The sequence below is a fragment of the Manis javanica genome, chromosome 1 (genome assembly GCF_040802235.1).
Source record: "Manis javanica isolate MJ-LG chromosome 1, MJ_LKY, whole genome shotgun sequence".
Classification (NCBI taxonomy): domain Eukaryota; kingdom Metazoa; phylum Chordata; class Mammalia; order Pholidota; family Manidae; genus Manis; species Manis javanica.
Window position 1 is genome coordinate 163,902,443 of NC_133156.1, and position 23,576 is coordinate 163,926,018.

Sequence of the window (23,576 nt, forward strand, 5' to 3'; positions counted from 1 at the left end):
ACACCAAAAGAAGTGTCCCGGTTGCGTAAAAGTCTTAGAGCCAGAGGTAGGAGTGTAGATAGAGAGGCAGTGAAGTGCACTGGAGGGGGGTGGAGTTGGGCCTACACAGTGGTGGATGGTGAGATTATCTGCATATTCTGGTTCCCATAGGGGTATGTCTGCCAGGGGGCGGAGGGGTTGTCCTTCTGCATGGAAGGAGTAGTTGGAAATATTAAGGGGCACGGCGGCCAGCAGTGGGCGCTGTAGTGATGCGCACAAGAAACAATTGGTGGTGTTGAGGGTGTGGTTGAGAAAGATGGTGGTGTCTTGAATGAGCTGTAACCAAGAGTAGGAGGAATAAGAAGATGAAGAGGCGCCGTCAATAGTTTGGATAATGACTTTTTCGGAATGTCTGATATCTGATGCAACTTGAGAGATCTGGGAGTGAGAGGGAACATACTCTCGAGAGATATGAAGGGTACCGTGGGGGGTCAAGGACCCCCCATAGTAAACTGAGGCTGTGACCCCAGCGGCCCATCGAGAGTCCCAGGGATCTGGGATTGGTAAGGAGAATGAACCTTTGGGATATTTCATGAAACGGTTGGAGGAGTAATACTGTGGGTACTGGAAGTTACCCATGTAGTGAATGGTGCAAGACCAGTAGGGACATCCCCCGTAGGTGTCTTGCCATTGCCTGCAATAGGCTTGTCTTTGGTCATAGAGGAAGCAGAGGTAGGGAGAATAAAGGTAGCTGCTAGTGAACACTTCGGTGGAGGGAGGAAAGTGGAGGTATAAAGGCTAAGAGCAGCCTTTCAGAGGGCAGTCTGATGTGGCAATGAGGGCAGTAACTTTTGTTTGATGCTGTGTGTAAGTCTGACTTTGAATCGCCATACAAAGGAGGCTGGGGTGGCGGGGAAGACAATAGGAATGAGGGAAAAAAGCGAGAGAGCGGTAAAGGAGGAAAAAGTCATGATTCGGGTATGGATGGCAAAGGGGGTGAACGGGAGATGCGGAGTTTCAAGGGATCAGAGGGATGAGGCGTGGTAGAGTAGATAGCGTCTTGGGCTGTATCCGAAGGACTTTGGATTGTGACTGATGGGTCTTGGGTGTCCAGAGAAGGTGGGTCCTGGGTATTTGGTTTCAACCTGGAGATATGAATCCAAGGGGTGACAGAGTTATCAGGCAGTGAGAGCTTGGCGGCCGAGGGGGTGCAGAGAATAACTGGGTGTGGACCTTCCCATTTCGGGGTGAGAGAGGGCCAATCCTCTGGTGGCTTATAAAACACTAGTTGGCCGGGCTGTAAGACAGGAGGATTTTGGGAGGCAGATGGATCAGGAAGGAGCCAATCCTGATATTTCCACAATTCAGTGCGGAGGAGAGAGAGTAGTGGAAGGGCCATACTGGGAGGAATTGGTCCTTTGTGGGAAGGGAGCCCCAGGGGTAGAATCGGGCGGCCGTACGTGATCTCAAAGGGCGACAAGAAGGAAGGTTTCTTTGGGAGGGCCCGAATGCGGAGTAGAGCTAAAGGAAGTAAGCAAACCCAGTCAAGGTGTAGTTCTAGAGATAGTTTGGTCAGGATGTCCTTTAGAGTCCTTTGGCTCTTTCTACTTTTCCCGAAGCTTGTGGTCGATAAGGACAATGTAAATGCCAGGGGAGCGAGAGCGACTTGGAGAGGTTCTGGATAATTTGGGCAGTGAACTCAGGGCCATTATCTGATTGGAGGGAAGTGGGCATCCCGAACCTAGGAAAGATCTGGGTGAGGAGGATAGAGGCAACCGCGGATGCTCATTTGTTAGTGGTGGGGAAAGCTTCGACCCATCCTGAAAATGTATCTACTAACATGAGTAGGTATCTGGTACACTGTACAGGGGGCATGTTAGTGAAGTCTATTTGCCAATCTGCAGCAGGGACATTACCCCTTGCTTGATGAGCTGGGAAGGGTCGGGCCTTGAGGGGGGTATTAGGATTAGTGCTTTGGCAGATGGTGCACCTGCAGGTGATTTGGTTAAGTAGGGTTTTGTCTTCAGGAGAGAGAGAAAAAAAAGATTGTTAAAAATGGATCAAGGATTGGGGGCTGGGATGGAACAGATCATGTAAGAGGCGGAAGAGAGACTCTTTGTCCTGGGAACAGAGGGTGTCTTGTGATAAGGCTAAAACCGCAAGGGCAGATGGATTGTTGTCTGGTGTGTCTTCTGATAGGGCAACTGATCGGGCTACTCTGTCGGCTTTGTTATTACCTCTTGCAATGGGGGAGTCATCCTTTTGATGTGATTTACAGTGGACTATGCCTAGTCGGTGTGGGAGTTGTGAAGCCTCTAGAAGTTTAGTAATTAAGGCTGAATTAGTTATGGAATTTCCTTTTGTGGTGAGGAGGCCTCGTTCTTTCCATACTGCCACGTGAGACAAGAGAATGTGGAATACGTACTTGGAGTCAGTGTACAATGTGAGAGACGTGTCCCGGGCCAGAGTGCAAGCTCTGGTGGCTGCAATGAGTTCAGCCTGCTGATTGGTTATACCAGGGGGTAGGGCTCGTGCGTCAATGACATCTTCGAGGGAGACTACTGCATATCCTGCATAGTGGGTGCCCTCCTGTTTAAAGGAGGACCCATCAGTAAACCAGATGAGGTCAGAGTGTGAGAGGGCTCCTTCGGAGATCGTGGAGTGGCATGGAAGGAAGTTGTGAAGGGCTCCTAGGCAATCATACGAGGGAGTATGAGGAGAGTAGGGTAGAGGAAGAAGAGTGGCCGGATTCAGGGGCTGGCAGGGGAGGAAAGAAATGTCTGGATTTTGGAGGAAAGAGGACAGTAAGGTCAGGAGTCTGGAGGGAGGGAGAGTCTGTAAACTTTTGTAGGTTAAGAGATCTTTTAGGTGATGTGGGGACAGAATGGTAAGGGGTGCCCCGAATGTTAGTCTGTGAGCTTCTTTCTGCAAGAGCTGCCCAGCGGCTAATGCCCATAGGCAGGGGGCCCATCCCCGAACTGTGGGGTCTAATTGCTTGGAGAGATAAGCTACTGGGGCAAAGGATGGGCCATAATATTGGCCTAGGACTCCTAGAGCTTGACTGGACCTCTCATGAATGTATAATGAGAAGGGTTTTGACAAATCAGGGAGATGGAGAGCTGGAGCTTTTACAAGGGCTTGACGGAGCTTAATGAAGGAGTGTCGGGGTGAGGATGATAATGGTTCTTCAGGGGGGCCCTTGCTGAGGTCGTATAGGGGTCTTGCCAACAGGGAGAAGTTAGGGATCCACGCTCTAAAATACCCAGCCAGGCCTAGAAAGGAAAGGATTTCTGTCTTGGTTTTGGGAATGGGAAGGTCAGAGAGGAGTCATTTTCTGTCTGAGGTAATGGACTTTCTTTGTTGAGACAGAAGGAATCCAAGGTAAGTGACAGAAGGGGAAGAGATTTGAGCTTTGACGGGGGATACCCAGTAACCTCTGGAAGCTAGAAGGTTAAGTAGAGAGGCAGTGTCAAGTTGAGACTGTTCCCATGAGGCACTGCAGAGTAGAAGATCGTCTACGTTATTGTAATAAAGTGGACTCAGAGTGATCATGATGAAACTGTTTGAGGTCCTGAGCTAGGACTTGTCCAAAAATATGGGGACTATCTCGGAAGCCTTGTGGCAAAACTGTCCAAGTAAGTTGTTCAGAATGTCTGGTGCATGGGTCCGTCCAGGTGAAGGCGAAAAAATCTTGGGAGGAGGGTCTAGAGGGATAGAAAAAAAATGCGTCCTTGAGATCTAGGACTGAGAAGTGGGATGCTGAGGCAGGGATCTGCCATAAAAGGGTGTATGGATTTGGAACTAAGGGATGGATAGGGATAATGGCCATGTTGATGAGGCGAAGGTCTTGGACAAGGCGGAAAGATCCGTTGGTTTTTTTAACAGCTAATATGGGGGTATTAAATGGGGAGTGAGTGGGTCTGAGGTAATTTTTGTTCAAGAGATCTTGAATGATGGGTTGGAGGCCTATGAGGGCTGAAGTGGTTAGGGGGTATTGGGCCTGACAGATATACTGAGAGGGGTCACGTAATTTGATAGAGGCAGGGGGACATAGGGCCACAGAGGGGCTTGTAATGTCCCAAACTTCGGGATTTACAGGGTGTATGAGGGCGGAACCGGAGCTTTCATTGGGTAGAGGGGGGTCATCGGCTATGAGGGCCATCAGAAAGGGAGTACTCGGGGCTGTGGGAGTGGATATAGTTATGGAAACGTGGAGGAGAGAAAGGATGTCCCGTCCTAGTAAAGGGATGGGACACTGGGGCATAACCAGGAAGGAGTGGGAGAAGGGTATGGGATTGTCTTGGATTATACATAAAAGGGGGGGGTTTAATAGGAAAATCTGTTTACCTCCTACCCCGACTATAGGAGTAATGGCTGGCGTGGTAGGGCCCCGGTATTCTCACAAGACTGAGAAGGTGGCTCCTGTATCTAGGAGGAAGGAGATGGGGCGACCGTCTACTGTTAAAGTAACCCTGGGCTTCTGTTTGGTGATGGAAATGGTTGGGCAAGAAGCCCCCGGGCCCCGTCAATCTTCTTCTGCCAGCCCCACTACGGCAGGCTTAGGATGGGGGTTGTTCTTCCAGCCACCCCTTCGGGTGGTTGGGCAATCAGATCCCCAGTGGCCCTTTTTGTGGCATCTGGGGCATGGGGTGGTAGGAGATCTGGGGGAGGGGCATGCCCTTGACCAATGTCCCTCTTTTCCGCACTTGAAACAAGCTCCTGGGGGGGGCTTGTTTGTAGAGGGGCACCCAGGTTGTGGTTTTATCAGCTGGGCCAACAATTGGAAATTGGCCTGATCAGCCTTTTGTTTACGGCGTTCTTTCTCCTCCTCCCGGTTATGGAAGACTTTAAAGGCCACTGTTAGGATCTCAGTCTGTGGGGCAGCGGGGCCCTGTTCTAACTTTTTGAGTTTAGCTTTAATGTCGGGGTAACTTTGAGCTAGGAAGTATGTCATAAGGACATGTCTTCCTTCAGGTGTTTCTGGGTCCAGGTTGGTATACTGTAATAGGGCTTGAGTGAGTCTGTCTAAGAACTCGGAGGGGGTTTTGTCTCTCTTTTGAATTATGTCTTTGAGTTTTTGAAAATTGACTACTTTACGAGCTGCCTTTTTCAAACCTGCTGTTAGGCAGGAGGCAAAAATATCTCGAGAGCGGAGACCCACGGCGGTGTTATAATCCCAGTGTGGGTCTTGTTCGTGGACAGCAGTGGGGCCAGGGGGATAGGTGGGGTCAGTCCTGTGGGTTTCGGTAGCGTGCATTTGGGCGAAGTCCCAAACTCGTCTACGCTCTTCAGGGAGGAGAGTATTGGCCAGGAGCATGAAAATGTCATGATGTGTGAGGCTGTAAGACTGGAGGGTCCATTGAAACTCCCTGATGTATGTCATGGGATCAGTGGAAAAGGAACCTAGGCGTTTCTCTAGTTGGGCTAAATCTCCTAAGGAGAAAGGGACGTGAACGCACACAATGCCTTCAGATCCTGCTACCTCCCGGAGGGGGGCGATAATTTTGGGAGGCCCTCAGGTCTGAGAGGGACTGAAGGGTTCTGGCTCAGTCTGTGTGGGGGAAACAGGCGATGGGGGCAAAGATGCGATAATTTTGGGGGGCCCTTGGGACCGAGTCTGAGGGGGCAAAGACAGAGGAGGCTCCTGGAACTTAGTTAGAGGGGGGCTGAAAGGCTCAGGCTCGATCTGCGGGAGGGGGGGAGGTGAGGGGGATGGAGGAGGAGGGGATGAGGTGGGGGAGGAGATGGTGGTGGAGGGAGGGGAGGAGGGGGAAGGGAGAGGATGGGAGGCTTCTGCAGGGATGGAGGCAGCAGCGGCGGTGGCTGTGGTAGAGGAAGGGGGAGGGGCTGTTGTAGGAGAAGAGGGGAAAGGAGAGGATGGGAGGCTTCTGCGGGGGTGGGGGCAGCGGCACAGTGGATGGTGGAGGGGTTGTAGGAGGGGGAGGAGGGGCCGAAGGGGGAAGCCTGTATGGCGGAGGCTCGTCAGCTGTGTCAAAGGTAATTAAAGAGGGACTGGGAGTGTGGAGAGGGGAGGGAGATGGCTTGCAGGCTAGGAGAACTTGGGGTGGGGAGCAGGTGGTGCAGAGGCTGGGATTTTGGGCTAGGAGGCGAAAAGCTTCAATATAGGTAATCTCCTTCCATTTTTTCAGGCGCTGGTAGTAGTTAAAAAGATCGCGAGTGATGTTAGGATCAAGAGTTCCCCCTGCGGGCCATTGGTTGTTATTGTCTAGGGGGTATGTCGGCCAATCTTGGGAGCAATATTTATGGAGAAGTTTTGGTTTTATATCAGGCATCAGGGAGAGGGTAGCCAGATGCTTAAGCAGGCATTCAAGAGGTGAACTTTCAGGGAGGGATGAGGAGGCTCCCATGGCTAAAGGACAGAGAAGGAGACAAACAGGGGAAGATGAACGGAGATCCTTGGACTGGAAGCAGACCGCAAGGAGACAAAGGGCGTCCCCGATGTTCCTTGGTGGTCTGCGGAAACTCGTATACGAGTCGGAATTTCTTAGGAAGTGTGGGTCGTCACCCAGACTTCCCTAAGAAGGCAGAGTGCTGGAGTCACGAGGCACCTAGTACTAGGAATTTTCAGCAGACAGAACAGATTTCGGCGGACGGAACAGAAGGAGGAGCGGGAAAAAGGGAGCGTTCTCATCCACAAAGGAGTCACCTCGTTTATGGCTGTCGGAGGGGTGCCTGAGGGTCTGCGCAGCCGTGAAGGCCTGAGGCAGGGATAGTTCCCTCCTCATCCCTGAGCGTCAGGGCCTTGCCGGACGATCACGGTCAATGGCACTGCGATAGCTCGGGGGAGAGTGGCCCACCCCGGGGAAATTTTGCTTAAAAAGTTTCCGCACTGATGGAAGGGATTGTGAGTGCATTTATGACTGTCAGAGGAGGGGCCTGAGGGCCCGCTGCAGCCGTGAAGGCCTGAGGCGGGGATTTATGGCTGTTGGAGGAGGGGCCTGAGGGTCTACCACAGCCGTGAAGTCCTGAGGCGGGGAGAGTTCCCTCCTCGTCCCCGAGCGTCAGGGATTGCCGGACGATCACGGTCAATGGCACTGCGATAGCTCTGGGAAGAGTGGCCTACTCCGGGGGGAAAACTTACCTAACTTACCAGAGAGGAGTGGTGAGTGTGATGAGCCAGCGCCGGAAAAAGAGGACGAGGGCAAGCTGCTGCTGGTATCAGGGGGAAGACAGGGCCCAGTTGGGGTGTCCCGTCTCCCGGGTTTGGGCACCAATGAAAGGAAAGGAGCGACACACAGCAGCAATTCACCGGAGAATTCCGCTTTATTAGGGAAAGGTGCTGGGATAGGAAGGGGCATGGGGTAATTGTGGTGTTACTTCTACAGGGCTGTTGGCTGTTGGCTAGGTGCTGGGATTGGGAGGGGGGCGAGACGTGATTGGGCTTCAGGTGGCGCTGGCAGGAACCGAGGACCCCGAAGAGAAGCCGGAAGTTTGCCATCTTACTGGTGGGGGCCCTTCATAGGGTTTCTAAAATTTGTATAATTTCTACCTGTCTTACCTAATATCAGTTGTTCAGAGATAACTTAAAATGAATACTTGGAAGTAAATTAAAAGGTAGACCTTCCCCCCCACCAGTCTTTATCATAGTAACTTGCTACTTTTGTTTCACTTCCTACTCTTCCCAACAAAAGTCATACACATAATAAGTCATGGAGCTGATTTGAGCCTAGGCATTCTGGTTCTGCTTTACCAGAGTACTCTTTACTAATTCATTCAATTTCATTGCACTAGGGTACATTGTTAGATACAGAGAGATAAGTTTGAATTTAGCAATTTGCAACAGCAATTTGCATCATCCAAATATAATCGAACTTTATAGTGTAAAGGTCAGCTGTATTAACACATGATGTTATATAGTAATAATATTTTGCTCAGTGTGTGATTCAGCAAAGGGAAATAAGCTCAGACCTTTGCCAGCATTATCATTTGACTTCTTACTGTGAAGGAAGTGTTTTGTTTCCTTTACAGTGCCCTATGGTGCCCTATGGTGAAAGGATATATGAGATTGCTTTAATCTTTGTGGGGAGACTGAGCTAGCATGAGAGCATGGGATAACATAGTAGGCAGGAAGTGGGGAGCCAGCTGACGAAGAAGGTGGAGGAAAGAGAGTGGACCTTATTGAAGATTCCTAACCACTTTGGACAGTTTCCTCATAAAAGTGTAACAACTTAGAAAATTACATAGTAAATCAGTTACAGAATTGCCCTGGAAATGTAAGCTGATGTTTTCTAGTTGACTCATCAATTTTGACTGTTAACCCCCAAAATAAGTGGTGTGAATAAGAATTATCTTTTATCTTGGAAGGTGAGATAAACCTTTTCTTCTGATAATTCTGGTTCTGTTAAAAGTTAAAGCCTCTATGAGAATGAATTTGACTGTTCTTTGTTCAGGCTGAGACTATCTCCACTAAATGGGATATAGACAAAGCACTGATTACTTTTTTATACATGTCTCTTCTTTATGATTTCTTTTAAATATCTACAGTGATAGTCCTGATAATTTTGCTTCCAGGCAAGGAAGGTAAAAATTAGAATGAATTCGAAATATATTACTTTAAATCCATTTAGCTGCTGCAGACTTAGCTATAGCACATTCCCTCTTGAGATAAATTGCTTTTAACTGGAAAATTCATTTATTAAATAGCAAATTCACTATAAATCTTTAGAGTAAGTGATTTAGCAGTTTTTAATACTCTTAATATCCTTAATTGTACTTACCTAAATGATGCACATACTGAGTATACTTTTCTTTAAATGTATGTATATTTTTGGTGATAGTTTTTTTAAAGAGCTAGTATATATAATTTTGGGGAAAATTTTTTGAAACTTTCTAATACTTGTCTATGAATAATTATAGATGAAAGATTAATTCTAACTAGCCACTGGTGTCTTGCCACACACTGGCTATAGGAAAATGCTTTAGTGGATCTAGGATAACACATCTTTCAGAAAACAACACAAATTAACTTTTCATGGTTATTATGCTTCCTCATCATAGTATTAAGAATGATTTGGAAAAAATTGAATACTTTCAAAACCTCATTCCTCAGTAACTAGTTATGTCTGATGATGTATTAGAAGCTAGATTGTAAAGACCCTTACAGTTATTTCTGTAATCTTGCAAAGAATCAGTGTCATCTGTAGCCTAATTTATCCCAGATCCTTCGTAGCAAATCATTGTAATGGTTGTAATGACAGACACCATGTTTTCCTTTATTTCCTCAAAGGAAAGGTAGCATAAACAGAAGGTATGTACTTGATGTATTACCTAAAATGAGTAATTTGAAAGTGTTAAGTTCTTTCTGAATCATCCTGTACCATCAAATTGTACATATATTCTTGTCTAAAAATTTGACAGAAGTAAAAAAAAATAAAACATCTGTTGTAGATAGAGGAGAGAAAAAAATGATTCACTGAGGAAGAGCACACTTGCATGAAATGATCATAAGATAGAGTTTCAAATAAAGTAGCTTTCTTAATTTTATTCAGTTATTTATTTATTTTAGCTTTCTTAATTTTAATATCAATTGACATTTTTAGTTCCCTCAGAGAGAAGTAACAAAAAAAAGAGAGTACGCATGATTGAACTTTTATTGAAGAATGTTATTTAATTATTTAACACCTAAAACTTAGATTTCCAAATTATAAATATTAGACCACTTCTACTTGGACACTTTTATTTTGTGGGCAATTGATATGTGATTACTGTAGTCTATCTGATATTATAATTTTAGTTATTTAATTCATTGACTTAAAGGTACAAAAGACTTAAGACCTTGGATATCTTTTTTCAAATTTATTTTTTTTAAGCTTCTAAATTGCAGTATAGCATACCTACAGAGAAGTGCACAAAAGTTAAGTCATGGCTTACTGAGTCATTACCTAATCAGTATTACCCATATAACAACCTTTGGGTATCTTTTTTTACAGGAGACTTTGCAGCAGTTGATCATGATGTCATTGCCAAATGTCTTAGTCATTGGCAGAAATCCCTTTTCTGGTAAGTATTAGAATTGGTATAATGTGATAATAGAGTCTTCTCTTTATGCAATACTTTATGCTTACCAAGATCTTGCTTACTTACATTAACACACTAGGTCTTTTATGACTTTATAGGGAAAGTTGCAGGTGATAATCTGTTTTATAGAGAGAAAATAAACCTAGAGTATTTGTAAGTTGTATATGGGATCAGATACACATTGTGCAATAAGTTCAGAGTTGTTTTTTTACAACCAAATTGATACTTTTTTGTGATGATTTTTAGTATCTCATTATAAACAAAAAGAGAGGATATTTAGTTACAACCTTAGAAAAGTGATTTTGAAGTAATTTCTAGGTTGCTGTGTGTATATATACTATCTACCATTGCCAAATTTGTCTGAATCTAAAGTTTTACTGACTGATAGGGTGTAATTTATATTAAACTACTTCTGATGGAAAGCTAAGAAGCAGTTTCTTGGATCATTTAGTTTACTTTTTTGAAACTTTTCTGCCCTTTACTAGATTTTAAATGTGACATGTTCAGAGTTTTAATTTTGAAAAGTTGGGGAAATTAGCAGCAACCACAGAGTTTCAACAAAGGACTTACTCTTCCTACAAGCTACGTGTAACCCAAAATAAGTATATTTTCCCCAAACCCCACTCCCACCCTCAGTCAAACTAACAAAAATAAAACCAAAAGGAGTTTTAAAAAATGAAAAAAATATTTATTTGGAGAAGGGTGATTAGTGCGGTTCAGTGTGGCTAAGAAGGTAGGTCGTTTCATTTAAAAAGATTTTGACTTTATCTTGATCTTTTATAGAGGAATGTTGTTTAATTATTGGCGTGTGGTCAAATTTTGGGCCAAAGAAGTTACTTATTTTGTCAGCTGAATGTTCTAAGAAAAATCTGATATGAATGCTGTCAGTGAATGAACTCTCTAGTTCTATTACAGATCATTAACTTTTTCCAGCTATTTATTTTACCAGTGTCCTTGTAACTCACTGCTTTTGAGGTTTTGGTCCCCATGAATCTACACAGTGGAAAGCCATGTAAATTTTATAGATAGATAAATCTGTATATAAGATGTCTTTTAGAAAGAAAACACTAATAGGCCTAAAAGAAGCCAGACCTGTTAGGAACCATTTTGGCTTTGTGACGTGTCCCTATATAAGCAGCTCTTCATTTGGTATGCTTGTGTAGTACAATCTATGGAAAAGTAGTGCATTTATAATGACCATACTTTTTTGCACAGAGCCTGGCATTCTATTTTATCTATACTGCAGCCCTTTAAGAAACTGAGATCCTTGCCCATGTCTTCTGCTATTACTTCATTGTACACATTCAGAGCTGCTTTTTAAAATTCTGCACTGCACTTTCAGACCTAATCCTTTGGTCAAATTATGACTCTTACTTCTAGAAGTGATTCTGCCAATACTGAGAAAGAGTGTTGAAGTAAAGTAAAATATTGTACTTAGTAATTGTTTTTATTTCAGAACAAGGCATAGAAGAAGTTAAAAAGTTGCTTTTACTTTTACTGGGTTGTGCAGTTCAGGTAAGTTAAAATATTTCTTCATATTTGCATTTTAATAACTTCCTTATATGTTTTTTCAGGCTCTGGTTTCTAAAAGACTTACAGATAGGCCATTGGTTTTCAGTCTGTTAGAAAGTTTCAAATAGCTGTGTAACCCCCCAAGGAGAATTTGGAGAAAAACACTTGTTTTGTTATCTAATTTCAAACTTTATATTATCAGATAGTCATAGCATTCAAAATCTTTGTTTTTTTTTATTCTGCGGCTTCTAATGGCCCCAAGTTTTTCAAATTTCCGTAGAAGTGCCCTTAAAAACCTCCCCCAAAACATAATCCTTATGATTTAAACAGATGCATCTGTATTATAGAAAGGAAGCAGAATTAACAATTAAAAAGAGTCAGAATTATGAAAACTAATTTAGGAGTCTGAGTTGTAATTATATTGCCCTTTTTGGTCAATGATTATAATAATAGAAACTGTGATTTATTGAATGCCTACTTTGTGTCAGATATAACACCTTACATAGGTTTTCTCATATTTTTCAAATAAGGAGACTAATATTTAGATAGGGTGATATTTAAGTTATCAAAATTAAGTCACTTGTGAAAGTCAAGAAGGGTTCTCTCAGCAGTTACAGTGGAACTGCACGTGCATGTGTCACTGGGGCTGTCCCCAACAAATGAAGGGGCCACTTTAGATTTAAGTTATATTGCTGGCAGGCCGAAGAGTTGAGAATCACTTCTGGTCTGACTTCAAACCTATTATACTATGTTGATTTTCCTTTAATTTGCCATTATTTGGATGAGTGATTACAGTGTTACTTTAAACTATCATAGCTCTTTGTGGAATAAAGTTATTTGTAAACAAATAAATAATGTGGCCACTAATGATTTTTTATTACATATGCCAGAAGTCATATATTCAAGAGTACTGACTTTTAGAGCTGACTGCAGAACTATGTATTTTTATGTTATTAAAGCTTCATGATATGTAATGTATAGGTGTTTACTTCACAATTTATGAAATATGAAGTTGAATATAGTATTTATATTCATTGATCTTCTAATTTGGCCACCAGCTCTTGAGTTATAAACATAGCCATTAATTATTTACATCCTTTCTGTACTCTATTTGCTTTAAAAATACTCTGTTGATGAATGTTATGTAAATTTAGGCAACACAGTGATGGCATAAATTTGGTTGTTATTTCTGGTTACTATGTGGTTGTTATTGCTGGTTAGTAAAATTAACAGTGAATAAAGCAGAACCAAGGACTTTTTTATGAACACTTTAGGGAAAGGTTCAATATTAAGGAAACCAATGTTATTACCATCTCTAAGAGTAACAAAGAAAGATTATGAAATCTTAACTGCTTCCCCCCTACCCTACCATTTTTTATAACTCACATAATAGTGTCCCAGATGCTGGAAAATGAAAAGGATGGCATGAAAATAACATTCTTTTTCTAATAAGCTAAAGCTTTAGGTAGGTTAACCTATGTAAACCAGAAGTCTCTTCTAGTTTCTTCTAGACTTAAGAAAATATTCTTTCTGTGTACCATTATATTGTGTACCAATATATCGGTGATTTCCTAAAGAAATTTACAAATAATTTTTGACATTTGAATGACTATTGATACATATGTTTTAAAACAACTTCTTTCATTTTACTTTACTATTGAAATAAAGCACCTCTATGTAATGGGCAAATTTTTCTTAAAACCTCTTAATAGCCATTCTAGAAATCATCAATTAAAATGTCAGATATATACATTCCTTTTTATTAATGCACAGAACTACATGTGCATAGACGTACTGTTGTAAGGAGCCCACTTTCTAAAATAGTTTCCATTAGTGTCAGCATGTAATTAAAACAAGATTTTCTAGTGATGTTAAAGTGTTCTTATTTTTTCTATTAATTTATTAGCTGGTTATGATTACCTGTACTTTAGACTCACTTAGCAGGGAAGGGCTTGTTAGGTAGTTGTTATTTCAAATGGTCACTGGAGAAAGGAAGAAGAATATTTGGGTATATTAAGGTTTAAGAGAAGGCACAGAGTGGGAAATTGTGTAAAAGAATAATTATATAAATATGCATTGGTGTGACATAAATAAAGTAACCTAGAAAATAAAGGTAATTTTAAGATGTTTTGAGAGAGCAGGGCAGTATGAAGGTAGGTTTTAGAGTTGACAGAAGGAGTTCATTAGGTTTATAATTTTTTTCCTAAACTTGAGAATAGTTTAAAGAGCCACTAAATGAAATGTATCTGCCACATGAAAGTGTGACTCTTGGGAAGTATGAGTGGAGTCAGTGAAGAGTAATTTGTAGCACTATGTTTGGAAGATGTCTAGGACCCAAAGTAGCAAACACGTTTGAAAATAAAGAAAGAATAAATACAAGGAAGTTCATTTTTCATAGTAAGGATAGATTTTATCAGTTGTCAAAAACAAAGCAAAGACTCGCATCATTCTAATCTTAACCTGTGTCAGCATCATTCAGAGTTTTTATAGAAATGAGGAGGTGACAGGGTTGTCAGACCTTCGTCTTTGATGTGAAATGATGTGAACCAGTCATAGTATATATCTTATATATTTGCAGTCATGGCAGAATTTTTTTTTTCACTTGAAAGCCCTTGAGACACATCTGTAGTGACAAAATGTCAGATCTACCAAGAAAGGGGGGTAGGATCCAATTTTGAAAAAAATACTGTATTTTTTCATTCTGTATTTTTAAAATGTTAATGATTTGGGTTGTTTTTTTTTTCCAAATGTACACTATGTACCAGATGCTGTAGTTAAGAACAGGGACAGGGATTTTTTTTTAAATGCAAATCTCAGGGAGTTTAAATTTTAGAGACAGACCAAACAATAAACAGTACATGGTAATAATTACCATAATGCAAGATATATTGGTATACAAAGGGAATATTTTCTTAAGTCTGCTTGTAGTGTAAGGGAATGCCTCTCTCAGGAGGTAATTTTTGATGTGAGAGCAAAGATATTGAGATAACTTGTTAGGGACCATCAAGTGTGGTTGGAATGAAACATGCATTGGGGAGAATGGCAAGAGATTAGACGAGGGGTGACAGGGATTGGGTCACAAAGGACTGAATTTGCCATATTAAAATAGAGTTTGTGTTTCATCCTACAGATATTTGGGAGCTACTAATGCTATGGACATTAAATGTGTAACAATATTTATTGCTAGCCTTCAGCTCTAACTATATGAACAATTAAAATTAATCTTTGTTGATGTTGAAAAACAAAATGTATTTTAGGACCAGAAACTATTTAGAAAACTAATCATTTGACAAGTATTGCTTGAACACTTTTTAGAACATAATCTCTATTATGGAAAATCAGTTCATGTAGTAGTTGAATAGGTTTAAGTTCTAATATTTAGTATAATGTATAAATGGCATAAATGTTTTTTCACATTAAGATCTGCTTTATCTATTATACTTGTGATTTGTAAGTAGAAGTAGTAAGTTTAAAGTTTGCTGATTTGATACTATAGTGCAAGAATTCAGTGGTCTCTGGGTTTTTCTTTTGAAGAAAAAATGATGAAATTCTTAAGGGGAAGGCAGCATTCAAAAACAGTAACACTAGCCACTATCCAAATATCTTACCTCACAGAATAAATTATAATTAAGACTTTTATATATAAATACATATATATGTAAGCCATAGGAATAACTTTGAATATGAAGAAAACTGTTCAAGACCAGTGCTTGGGTATTTTCATTATTGGTGGGCTAAACCAGTCAGTTCCCTCCAGAACCTTTTTCAGTGGGTAACACAAGTCTCCTGAACCACCTCTGAGCATCAGCTAGAATTTTCAGAGATGTATGGCCCTGCATCCCCACTATGAGGTAGTTGAGAGATTCCCACAAAAATTCATCCCACACAAAAGGAAAAATTTTGCTGTGTATGTTGTATGGAGATTTCTCTTCCGAGACCAAATCTCGGAATTCACCCCTTTTCAGGCAAAATTACATTTTATATCCACAAATAACCTCTGGTTATTCAGTATCCAAAAACATTTATTTTGGACTCTGGCCAGTTCTATCAGTGCTTGAAAGTAACTGGGTGAGTGTCAAATGTGGTTGAAATTAAATTTTGACCTTAATGTGTGCCCTCACAAGTAATTCTAACATTAGTATTTGATTCCAAAAACCAGTTTCGAACTTGGTCAGCTTGTGGGCTACAGTCTATTGTTTCCTATCAGTTTTCTGTAAAGCATCTTAAAAATTAGCATTTTGAAATATTAATTATTGTATTACATTTTGGGGAGATAAAACAATCTATAACTTCTAGCTGAGGCATTTCTTTTTCAAAAATATGTGAAAATGTAGCTTAACTTAAAGAGGTAATTTATTTGCTGATATTTTGTAAAGTTTTATTATGTTTGTAGTCATGGAAAAATATATGTAATGTAAAATTACCATTTTAACCAATATTTACAGTTCACTAGCACTAAGTACATTCACAGTGTCATGCAACCATCATCACTATCCATCAACAGAACTTTCTCTTCTTCCAAAACTGAAATTCTATGCCTACTGAATAGTAACTCCCCATCCCTTTTGCTCCCAGCCTTTAACAGCCACCTTTCCACTTTCTGTCTCTATGAATTTGACTGCTCTAGGACCTCACATAAGTGGAGTCCTATACTATCTGTCCTTTTGTAAATGGACACTTAGTATAATCTCTTTAAGATTCACTCAATTTGTGAAATGTTATAAGTTCCTTTTCAAGAGTAAATAGTATTCCATTGTGCATATATACCCCATTTTGTTTCTCTGTTCATCCATTGATGGACACTTGGGTTGCTTCTATTTTTTGGCTACTGTGAATAACGCTGCTATGAACATGGGTGCACAAATAGCACAAGCTCCTGCTTTCTATTCTTTTGGTATATATTCAGAAGGGGAACTGCTGTATCATATGGTAGTTCTGTTTGTAACTTTTTTAGCAACTGCTACTGTTTTCCATAGTATCTGTACCACTTCACATTCCCACCAATACAGAGGGGTTCCAATTTCTCCACATCCTCTCCAACATTTATTATTTTCTGCTTTTTTTTTTGTAATAGCCATCTTTTAAGGAGAGAATTTTAGTTTCCCTGTGTTTCTTTTATTGTGGCTTATTTTTGGTGTTACTTAGGTAGAACTATGATATGTTTAGTGATTGGTGTTTTTATTATTGAAAGCACTATAATGTATTCCTTGCTTTATTATTTTCAGTATCTTGTTTTGGGTATTCCTTCCTCTATTTTAGTATAATTTTTCCACAAAAGCCTGTCTTCTTCCTTTAAGAAGTGAAAGCACTGAGAGTACCAAGTGAATATGAGGAATCTGAGGAATAATGTATTAAGAACTTAAATTTTAGGGTTAATGCAATTCTCCTTCCCACACCTTGCCAACCAAATAACTTTTCTGTTCTTTTCCTGTATTCCAGTGTCCATATCATATTCTTGGAATATCATGGTATTTTTCAGGCTTAGGAATCCATTACTGTAATAGAGTTAGAAGTAACTTTAGTGCTCATAACCCTTGAAGAGCTTTATATACAGACAAAATAGAGCTTACTTTTAAGTGGAAAAGATTTGCTGATGATTATTCAGTCTTCACCAGAGTCTTTATAGCTGAAAGTGAAACTACTTTTATGTCTTTTTTTAACACCAGACTTTTTTATGCTCTTGAGCTAGGCCTGTTTGTACAATAGCCACTGAACATGTAGCTATTTAAATTAAAATTAACTACAGTCAAATAAAATTAAAATTCAATTTCTCAGAAATATAGCACTTGCTACATTTTAAAACTCAGTAGCCACATGTAGCTAGTAATTACAGTATGTGACAACACTGGTATAAAACATGGTCTGATGATTTAACTTCAAAGTTTGAATCTTCTCTCATTCTCTTTTCCATCTTTTAATAGTCTTTCTTTTTTCTATCCTTCAAGATCCTATAAACTTCATTCTGTATTCTTGAAGAAAACCTATTTATAAAGCATTTTCAGAATTCTTACAACATTTAAAACATTTACAGTTTGAATAAAGATGAAGTTTAGTAGAAATTGTGGGTATTTTAAGGGTAAAGGAAGAATTCTTACTGATTTGTGTTTTATTAGGTAGGTATATTAGAGACTTTATTAGGTAAGGATATTAGAGACCATTTAAATACAAAGTAAAACAAACCCTCATTGTACTGTTCAAAATATAGCCAGGCTTTTTGACCTGATGAGTTTTAATTAAAGCATATTAAGTACTTTACCTGTTAAGTGTGAATGATGGTTTTATTCATTTCTTTTAGTGTCAGAAAAAAGAAGAATTTATTGGAAGAATTCAAGGCTTAAATTTTGACACAAAAGCAGCAATTGCTGCACATATTCAAGAGGTAATATAACCTGCATACAATTTTTATGTACTTTTTATGAAGCCTGTGGTGTATTTGAATATGTCCCAAAATACTCAAAGAATAAGCATGAACACATGAAGGTCAAGTACTGATGAACTCTGCTTTTAGGCATTTTGTTTTCTTCTTGTCAGAAATAGTTTCTTGAATGAATTATCTTATATATGGCACAGTGCTTAACTACAGATGTACTGTGGTAGGGACATAGGCACAAAGTGTTAATTTGATGAAGTATATGTCTTTGTTAGCACAGAGTGAGTAGTGTAGTAAATGGAAGCAGCAGAAAGTGGATCACTTCCTGTAATTCAAAACTAAAGTGAGGTAAGGTAAGATAACAACCTTAGTATTATGTTCTTCCAGTGATTTTCTTTTGAATGAATATTCAGCATAATTTTTGTTGAAAATATTACTTGAATAATAAATTCCTTAGTGATTTGTAGTATCCATATAAAACTTAAATCTAGGACATACTGTGCAATGTCAAATAATTAAAGTTAAGATAATTTATTTGTTAAGATTGATTTTAAAAGCTGCCATTTCTGCCTCTCTCCAGTGATAGGCTTTTAATCTTGCATGCTTAACAAGACTTTAGAACTAGAGCATATGAGATTTTCCAAGTAGAAAAAGAACTGAAAAGGGAGGGGAGCAAATTTTTAAATGGTGAAAATAAATGGTAGTGTTAAAAAATATTATGTAAATGACTTTGTGTTCCATCTATCATCGTTTCTCATAGTTAACATTCACAGAGCCCAGCTTTCTTGTCTGTAATATTGTTTGTCAACAGTAAGCATATTAGTACTCTATAAAATACAGTTTTATTGGTATTGGTTTATGTATGTGTGTGTATGTATATGTATATGTTTGTTTATGCTTGCTTTGTGGTTTGTATTTTATTTTGAATAAATGCTAAGTATTACAAGTTATGAAATATGCCACCATTCTTGAAAGTGTTATTCTTTCTGCTTATTTTAAAAGTTAAAGGAAAATATTAGAATCATGGTGAGAAATGGAAAATTAGAAATACGTATTTTACTTAAAAATCTTTTTCATATTTTAATATATAAGTATGAATTTTATTGTATAAATATGAATATTATATATGAATATTATATATCTCAACAAATATTATACTAAAATGAAACCTGTTTTTAACTATTAGCCATTTTTTAATTGTTTAATTGGTTTGCTTTCCTAAAGGTAGTAGATAATCAAGAGAATGTGTTTGATCTTCGGTGGATGGAAGAGACTGATACGTCTCAAGAGGAACTAGAACGACTCTTGAAAAATATGGCATTGCATCTAAAAAGACTTACAGATGAAAGAGATGAATATTCAGAGGTTTGTGGATTTCTTTCAGTGTATTATAAAAGTTTGCTTTCCAAAAAAGGAAAAAAGTAGCTTCAGAGAGTGTTTAGAATTGATACTCTGTTGCTTAGGGACAGTAATAAAGTACTGTATATCTTTTTTTGTGCAACACAGGAACTAGAAAGGATGTATAAAATCCCCAAATTGCTAGTAAACAGATTGCAGTTAGGTTTTCTTTTCTCCTTCCTTTTAAATTGTTATTCTGATTTTCATCCTGTATGTTTTTTCAGTCATCTCCATAGCTCTGGCAGTAGTACAAAAATGTGAAACTGAAAATATTGTTGATATAAGTGGAGAAATCATTGCCTTGAAGCATAAGAATCAACTTAAAGTTATCTTAGTTTTATTGCCACATTTTGAGTTTAGAAAAATAAGTGTTAATGAAAGGAGAATAACAGGTGTTCTGAATAAAATGTCCCACAAAATATTTCAAATTTCTGTAGTCAGTATAATGAAGTGTGAATTTTAAAAAAAGAATTATTATACCCTCCTTTAAGAGAGTACTTTGCTTTTATTTTTCTTAGATGTATTTATTTATTTATTTATTTTGGTATCATTAATCTACAATTACATGAGGAACATTATGTTTACTAGACCCCCTCATCACCAATTACCCCCCACAAACCCCATTACAGTCACTGTCCATCAGCGTAGTAAGATGCTGTAGAATCACTACTTGTCTTCTCTCTGCTGCACAGCCCTCCCCGTGCCCCCCTTCCACATTATACATGCTAATCATCATGACCCCTTTATTTTTTCTCCCCCCTGATCCTATCCTTCCCACCCATCCTCCCCAGTCCCTTTCCCTTTGGTAACTGTTAGTCCATTCTTGGGTTCTGTGATTCTGCTGCAGTTTTGTTTCTTCAGTTTTTTTCTTTGTTCTTATACTCCTCATGTGAATGAAATCATATGGTACTTGTCTTTCTCTGCCTGGCTTATTTCACTGAGCATAATACCCTCTAGCTCCATCCATGTTGTTGCAAATGGTAGGATTTGTTTTCTTCTTATGGCTGAATAATATTCCATTGTGTATATGTACCACCTCTTCTTTACCCATTCATTTACTGATGGACACTTAGGTTGCTTCCATTTCTTGGCTATTGTAAATAGTGCTGTGATAAACATAGGGGTGCATCTGTTTTTTTCAAACTGGGCTGCTGCATTCTTAGGGTAAATTCCTAGAAGGGGAATTCCTGGGTCAAATGGTATTTCTATTTTGAGCATTCTGAGGAACCTCCATACTGCTTTGCACAATGGTTGAACTGGTTTACATTCCCAGAGAGTACTTTCCTTTTTAAGGAGAACAAAATTACACAGATTTTTTTGTCAGCACACTCTGAAAGCAGCTTATAATTTTTAGAGAAGTCTAGACTTTGTGCTAAATGATGCTGAGTAATGTTTTCTTACTACCTGACCAGATTACTCTGCCTTTCAGGAGAATGTGTTGCTTTGATCAGATGTTCCGTTTACATGGGAGAGGCAGTTTTGAGCTTATTTATAGAAAATTTGATCACTCATGGGACTAACAAAAGACTACATCAAAGAAATTCCTAAAGATTTTTATTTTCTGAACCAAAACTCTGTGTTGCCATATAAATGAAGTATAAAAATCAAATGAATAATCATAATTGACCTGATTGTTTATAGTTCACAATGCGTGATCAAAACCGAAAGTTTCTGTGATGACTGCCCTTGCACTGTTCACCATGTAAGAACTTATTCACTATGTAAGAACTTGTTCACCATGTAAAAAATTGTTTGTTATGCTTCAGAAGATTGGAGACTGTTGAGAATTAGGCTTGGGGTTGATTGATGATTATTCATTGAGTCCCCTATACAGAATTTTATTGTTGTTAACAACCATATGATCAATAAATATGAGAGATGCCCTCAAAAAAAAAAAAACTGTGTTGCTATACAGTGTATTAATTTCTGATAAAAATTTTCAGTTTTATTCACACATTAAAAGAGAAAATGTATAGGAAATAAGGAAATATTTTAGACCAGCAACTAAATTTAACAAAAAAATCTAAGACATTGAGACTGAAGAAAGAAAACAGTGACCTAAAATGTATCCTGAGTATATGTCAAACTTATTCTGAGGTACTTAGATCATTTCATTTTCAATCTGAATTTTGAATCATATTTACTGTATATATATATATATATATATATATATATATACTGAATATACTATATAGTCTTTTAATATTAGTGCATCTTACTGCTTTATCAATTCTCTAGAACATTCTTCTATTTGTATTCAGGGTATTAAAAGTATTTTGATAAGGCATCCTCCAACTTCTGAGGAATTATTTCTAAAAATCTATACTTTAGTTTCATGTAATTGGTGGATATGTATAAATTGACCTCACATGAAATGATTAATATGGGATGAAGGAAGACATAATTTTGGAGAAATGTGAACAAAATACTTGTCATTACATGATCTGTGTCAAAATATAAAAACATAGAGTGATGAAAAACCTTTTAAAATCTATTATCTTGACCGATTAAGAAACATTTTAAATGAATTTGTTTTTCTAACAAGAAAAAAGAAGTCACATTCTCATATCACGTATCTGGAAAGCTAGTTTAAACCCAGTTTTCTGGGGTAAAATTTTTTCAATTTGGGTTGCCAGTGGACTAATTAGAAAAGATAATTTAAGATAATTGTGAAAAACATTAGACAAATGTAAATGTAATTCTCTCATTCTGTTGGATTGAAACAAGCTGGTTAGGTTTTCCCTTTAACTTTTTTGAGTTTTTTCTCCAAAACATTTCATTAATAAAAATTTTATGTAAAAAGCAAAATAGAAAAAAGTTATATATGTCACACTGATAACACCAGCAAAGATGGAATAAGGAAACAAAGAGTAACTACCATATTTATATCATTTTGGGGAACAATTCAAAGTACAAAAAGCATTATGCTAATTTTTAAGTAGAAAGAAGGCTTATAAAATAGACTTAAAACTTATAAATAAAAAGTCTGTATATCAAAGATTTTCAAGGCCTTTCTGTGTGCATAGCACCATATAGAAAGAAAAGTGGAACTGCCAAGTGTTAGAGATAGGGTGTTACAGATTTGGCCCATTTCAGCTTGTAGGACCACCTCCTCTTTCTCAAGGGGAAAGCCTCACTCAAGTTGAAGAGAGTCATAGGGTTCACCAGAGAGACCTTATGCTCCTTGTCTGTGCCATCCTTATCCTCTACCACCACACTGAAGGAGCAGAGTGGAATTTGCAGTAACAGCTTGAGCTGCAGCACTAATGCTGGAGGCATAATCTTTGCTCCCGACCTGCTGACATGCCTACCAGCTCCAGCACTGTGAGGTATCAAAGATCCAGGCCGTGCTGTGCTTGTTGTAGCATTCCCAGCTGCAGCCAGAAGAGGTTTCCAGCTATGGGTGTGGACACCGTGAGGACCCTCCTTTTCTGATAAAACTGATCCAGGAGTCAGAAAACTGCTATTCTGACACCCACATTGACATTCATGGCTGTACACGGGGGCTCTGTGCCAGACCAAGCCAGGTTGGACTGACAGACTTGGTCAGGGATACCCTGTAGTTCATAGCCAATAATGCAGAAGGTCTGTAGCAGTAGGACCTACAGGTGGGTCTGTAATTATGGCTGTTGCTGGGGCACTTTATGTAACCATTCTCTGGAGAGTTGAGTTTCTGCTAGTGTGTCTTCCTTGCAAATACCCTTCTTCTTGGCCCTGTTCTGAACTGTGTACTGGATCTTGTGGTCTCCTTGAAAATTCAAGTCTGGGAGGATGCCTTTGAGAATAACATCAGTTAAAATGTTGTCTGATGTGTTTCTTCCCTCAGGAGTCTCCCTGGACACATGGACTGTCAGTTTATTTGGTTGCATTAGTGGGCATTTGATTCTAGGAGGTTCCATATGAACACAAGAGACTGGTCGACAGCTCCACCCTATCCATACACATGACTGCTTCCACTTAAATATATTTCAACAAATAAATATTGAAAGTCTACTCCATACTCTATACAAACCTATAATGTGTACCCTGGTGAATAGTAGTCGTGTCACTGGGAGTTAAAATAGGCACCATCTATGCACTTAAGCACCCTACATTTGCGGGCATGGCATGAGTGAGACGTCATTTTTCAGTCAGTATTGGCAACTGCAAGCTGCCCACTGGGGTTGCTCTCTCTGTTTAGAACAGAGAGCGCTTTTTTTCTGTACTAATTGATCTTTTGTCTTAATTGTCTCTTCAATCTAGAAAGTATAGTGTGGTCACCCTGTTTTTAATTACTCTT

At 39.1% G+C, this 23,576-nt stretch overlaps 1 protein-coding gene and 1 pseudogene across 1 annotated transcript in view; one reads left to right on the top strand and one right to left on the bottom strand.

Moving 5' to 3' along the window:
• Positions 1 to 23,576, top strand: part of LOC108388320 (girdin-like) — a 101,018-nt gene that overhangs the window by 24,187 nt on the left and 53,255 nt on the right. The window contains 4 exon segments of the mRNA XM_073240088.1: positions 9,930 to 9,999; positions 11,474 to 11,532; positions 17,825 to 17,908; positions 19,124 to 19,264. Of these exon segments, the coding sequence (XP_073096189.1) occupies positions 9,930 to 9,999; positions 11,474 to 11,532; positions 17,825 to 17,908; positions 19,124 to 19,264 (354 nt within the window).
• Positions 22,269 to 23,401, bottom strand: LOC118967649 (sushi repeat-containing protein SRPX pseudogene; annotated as a pseudogene).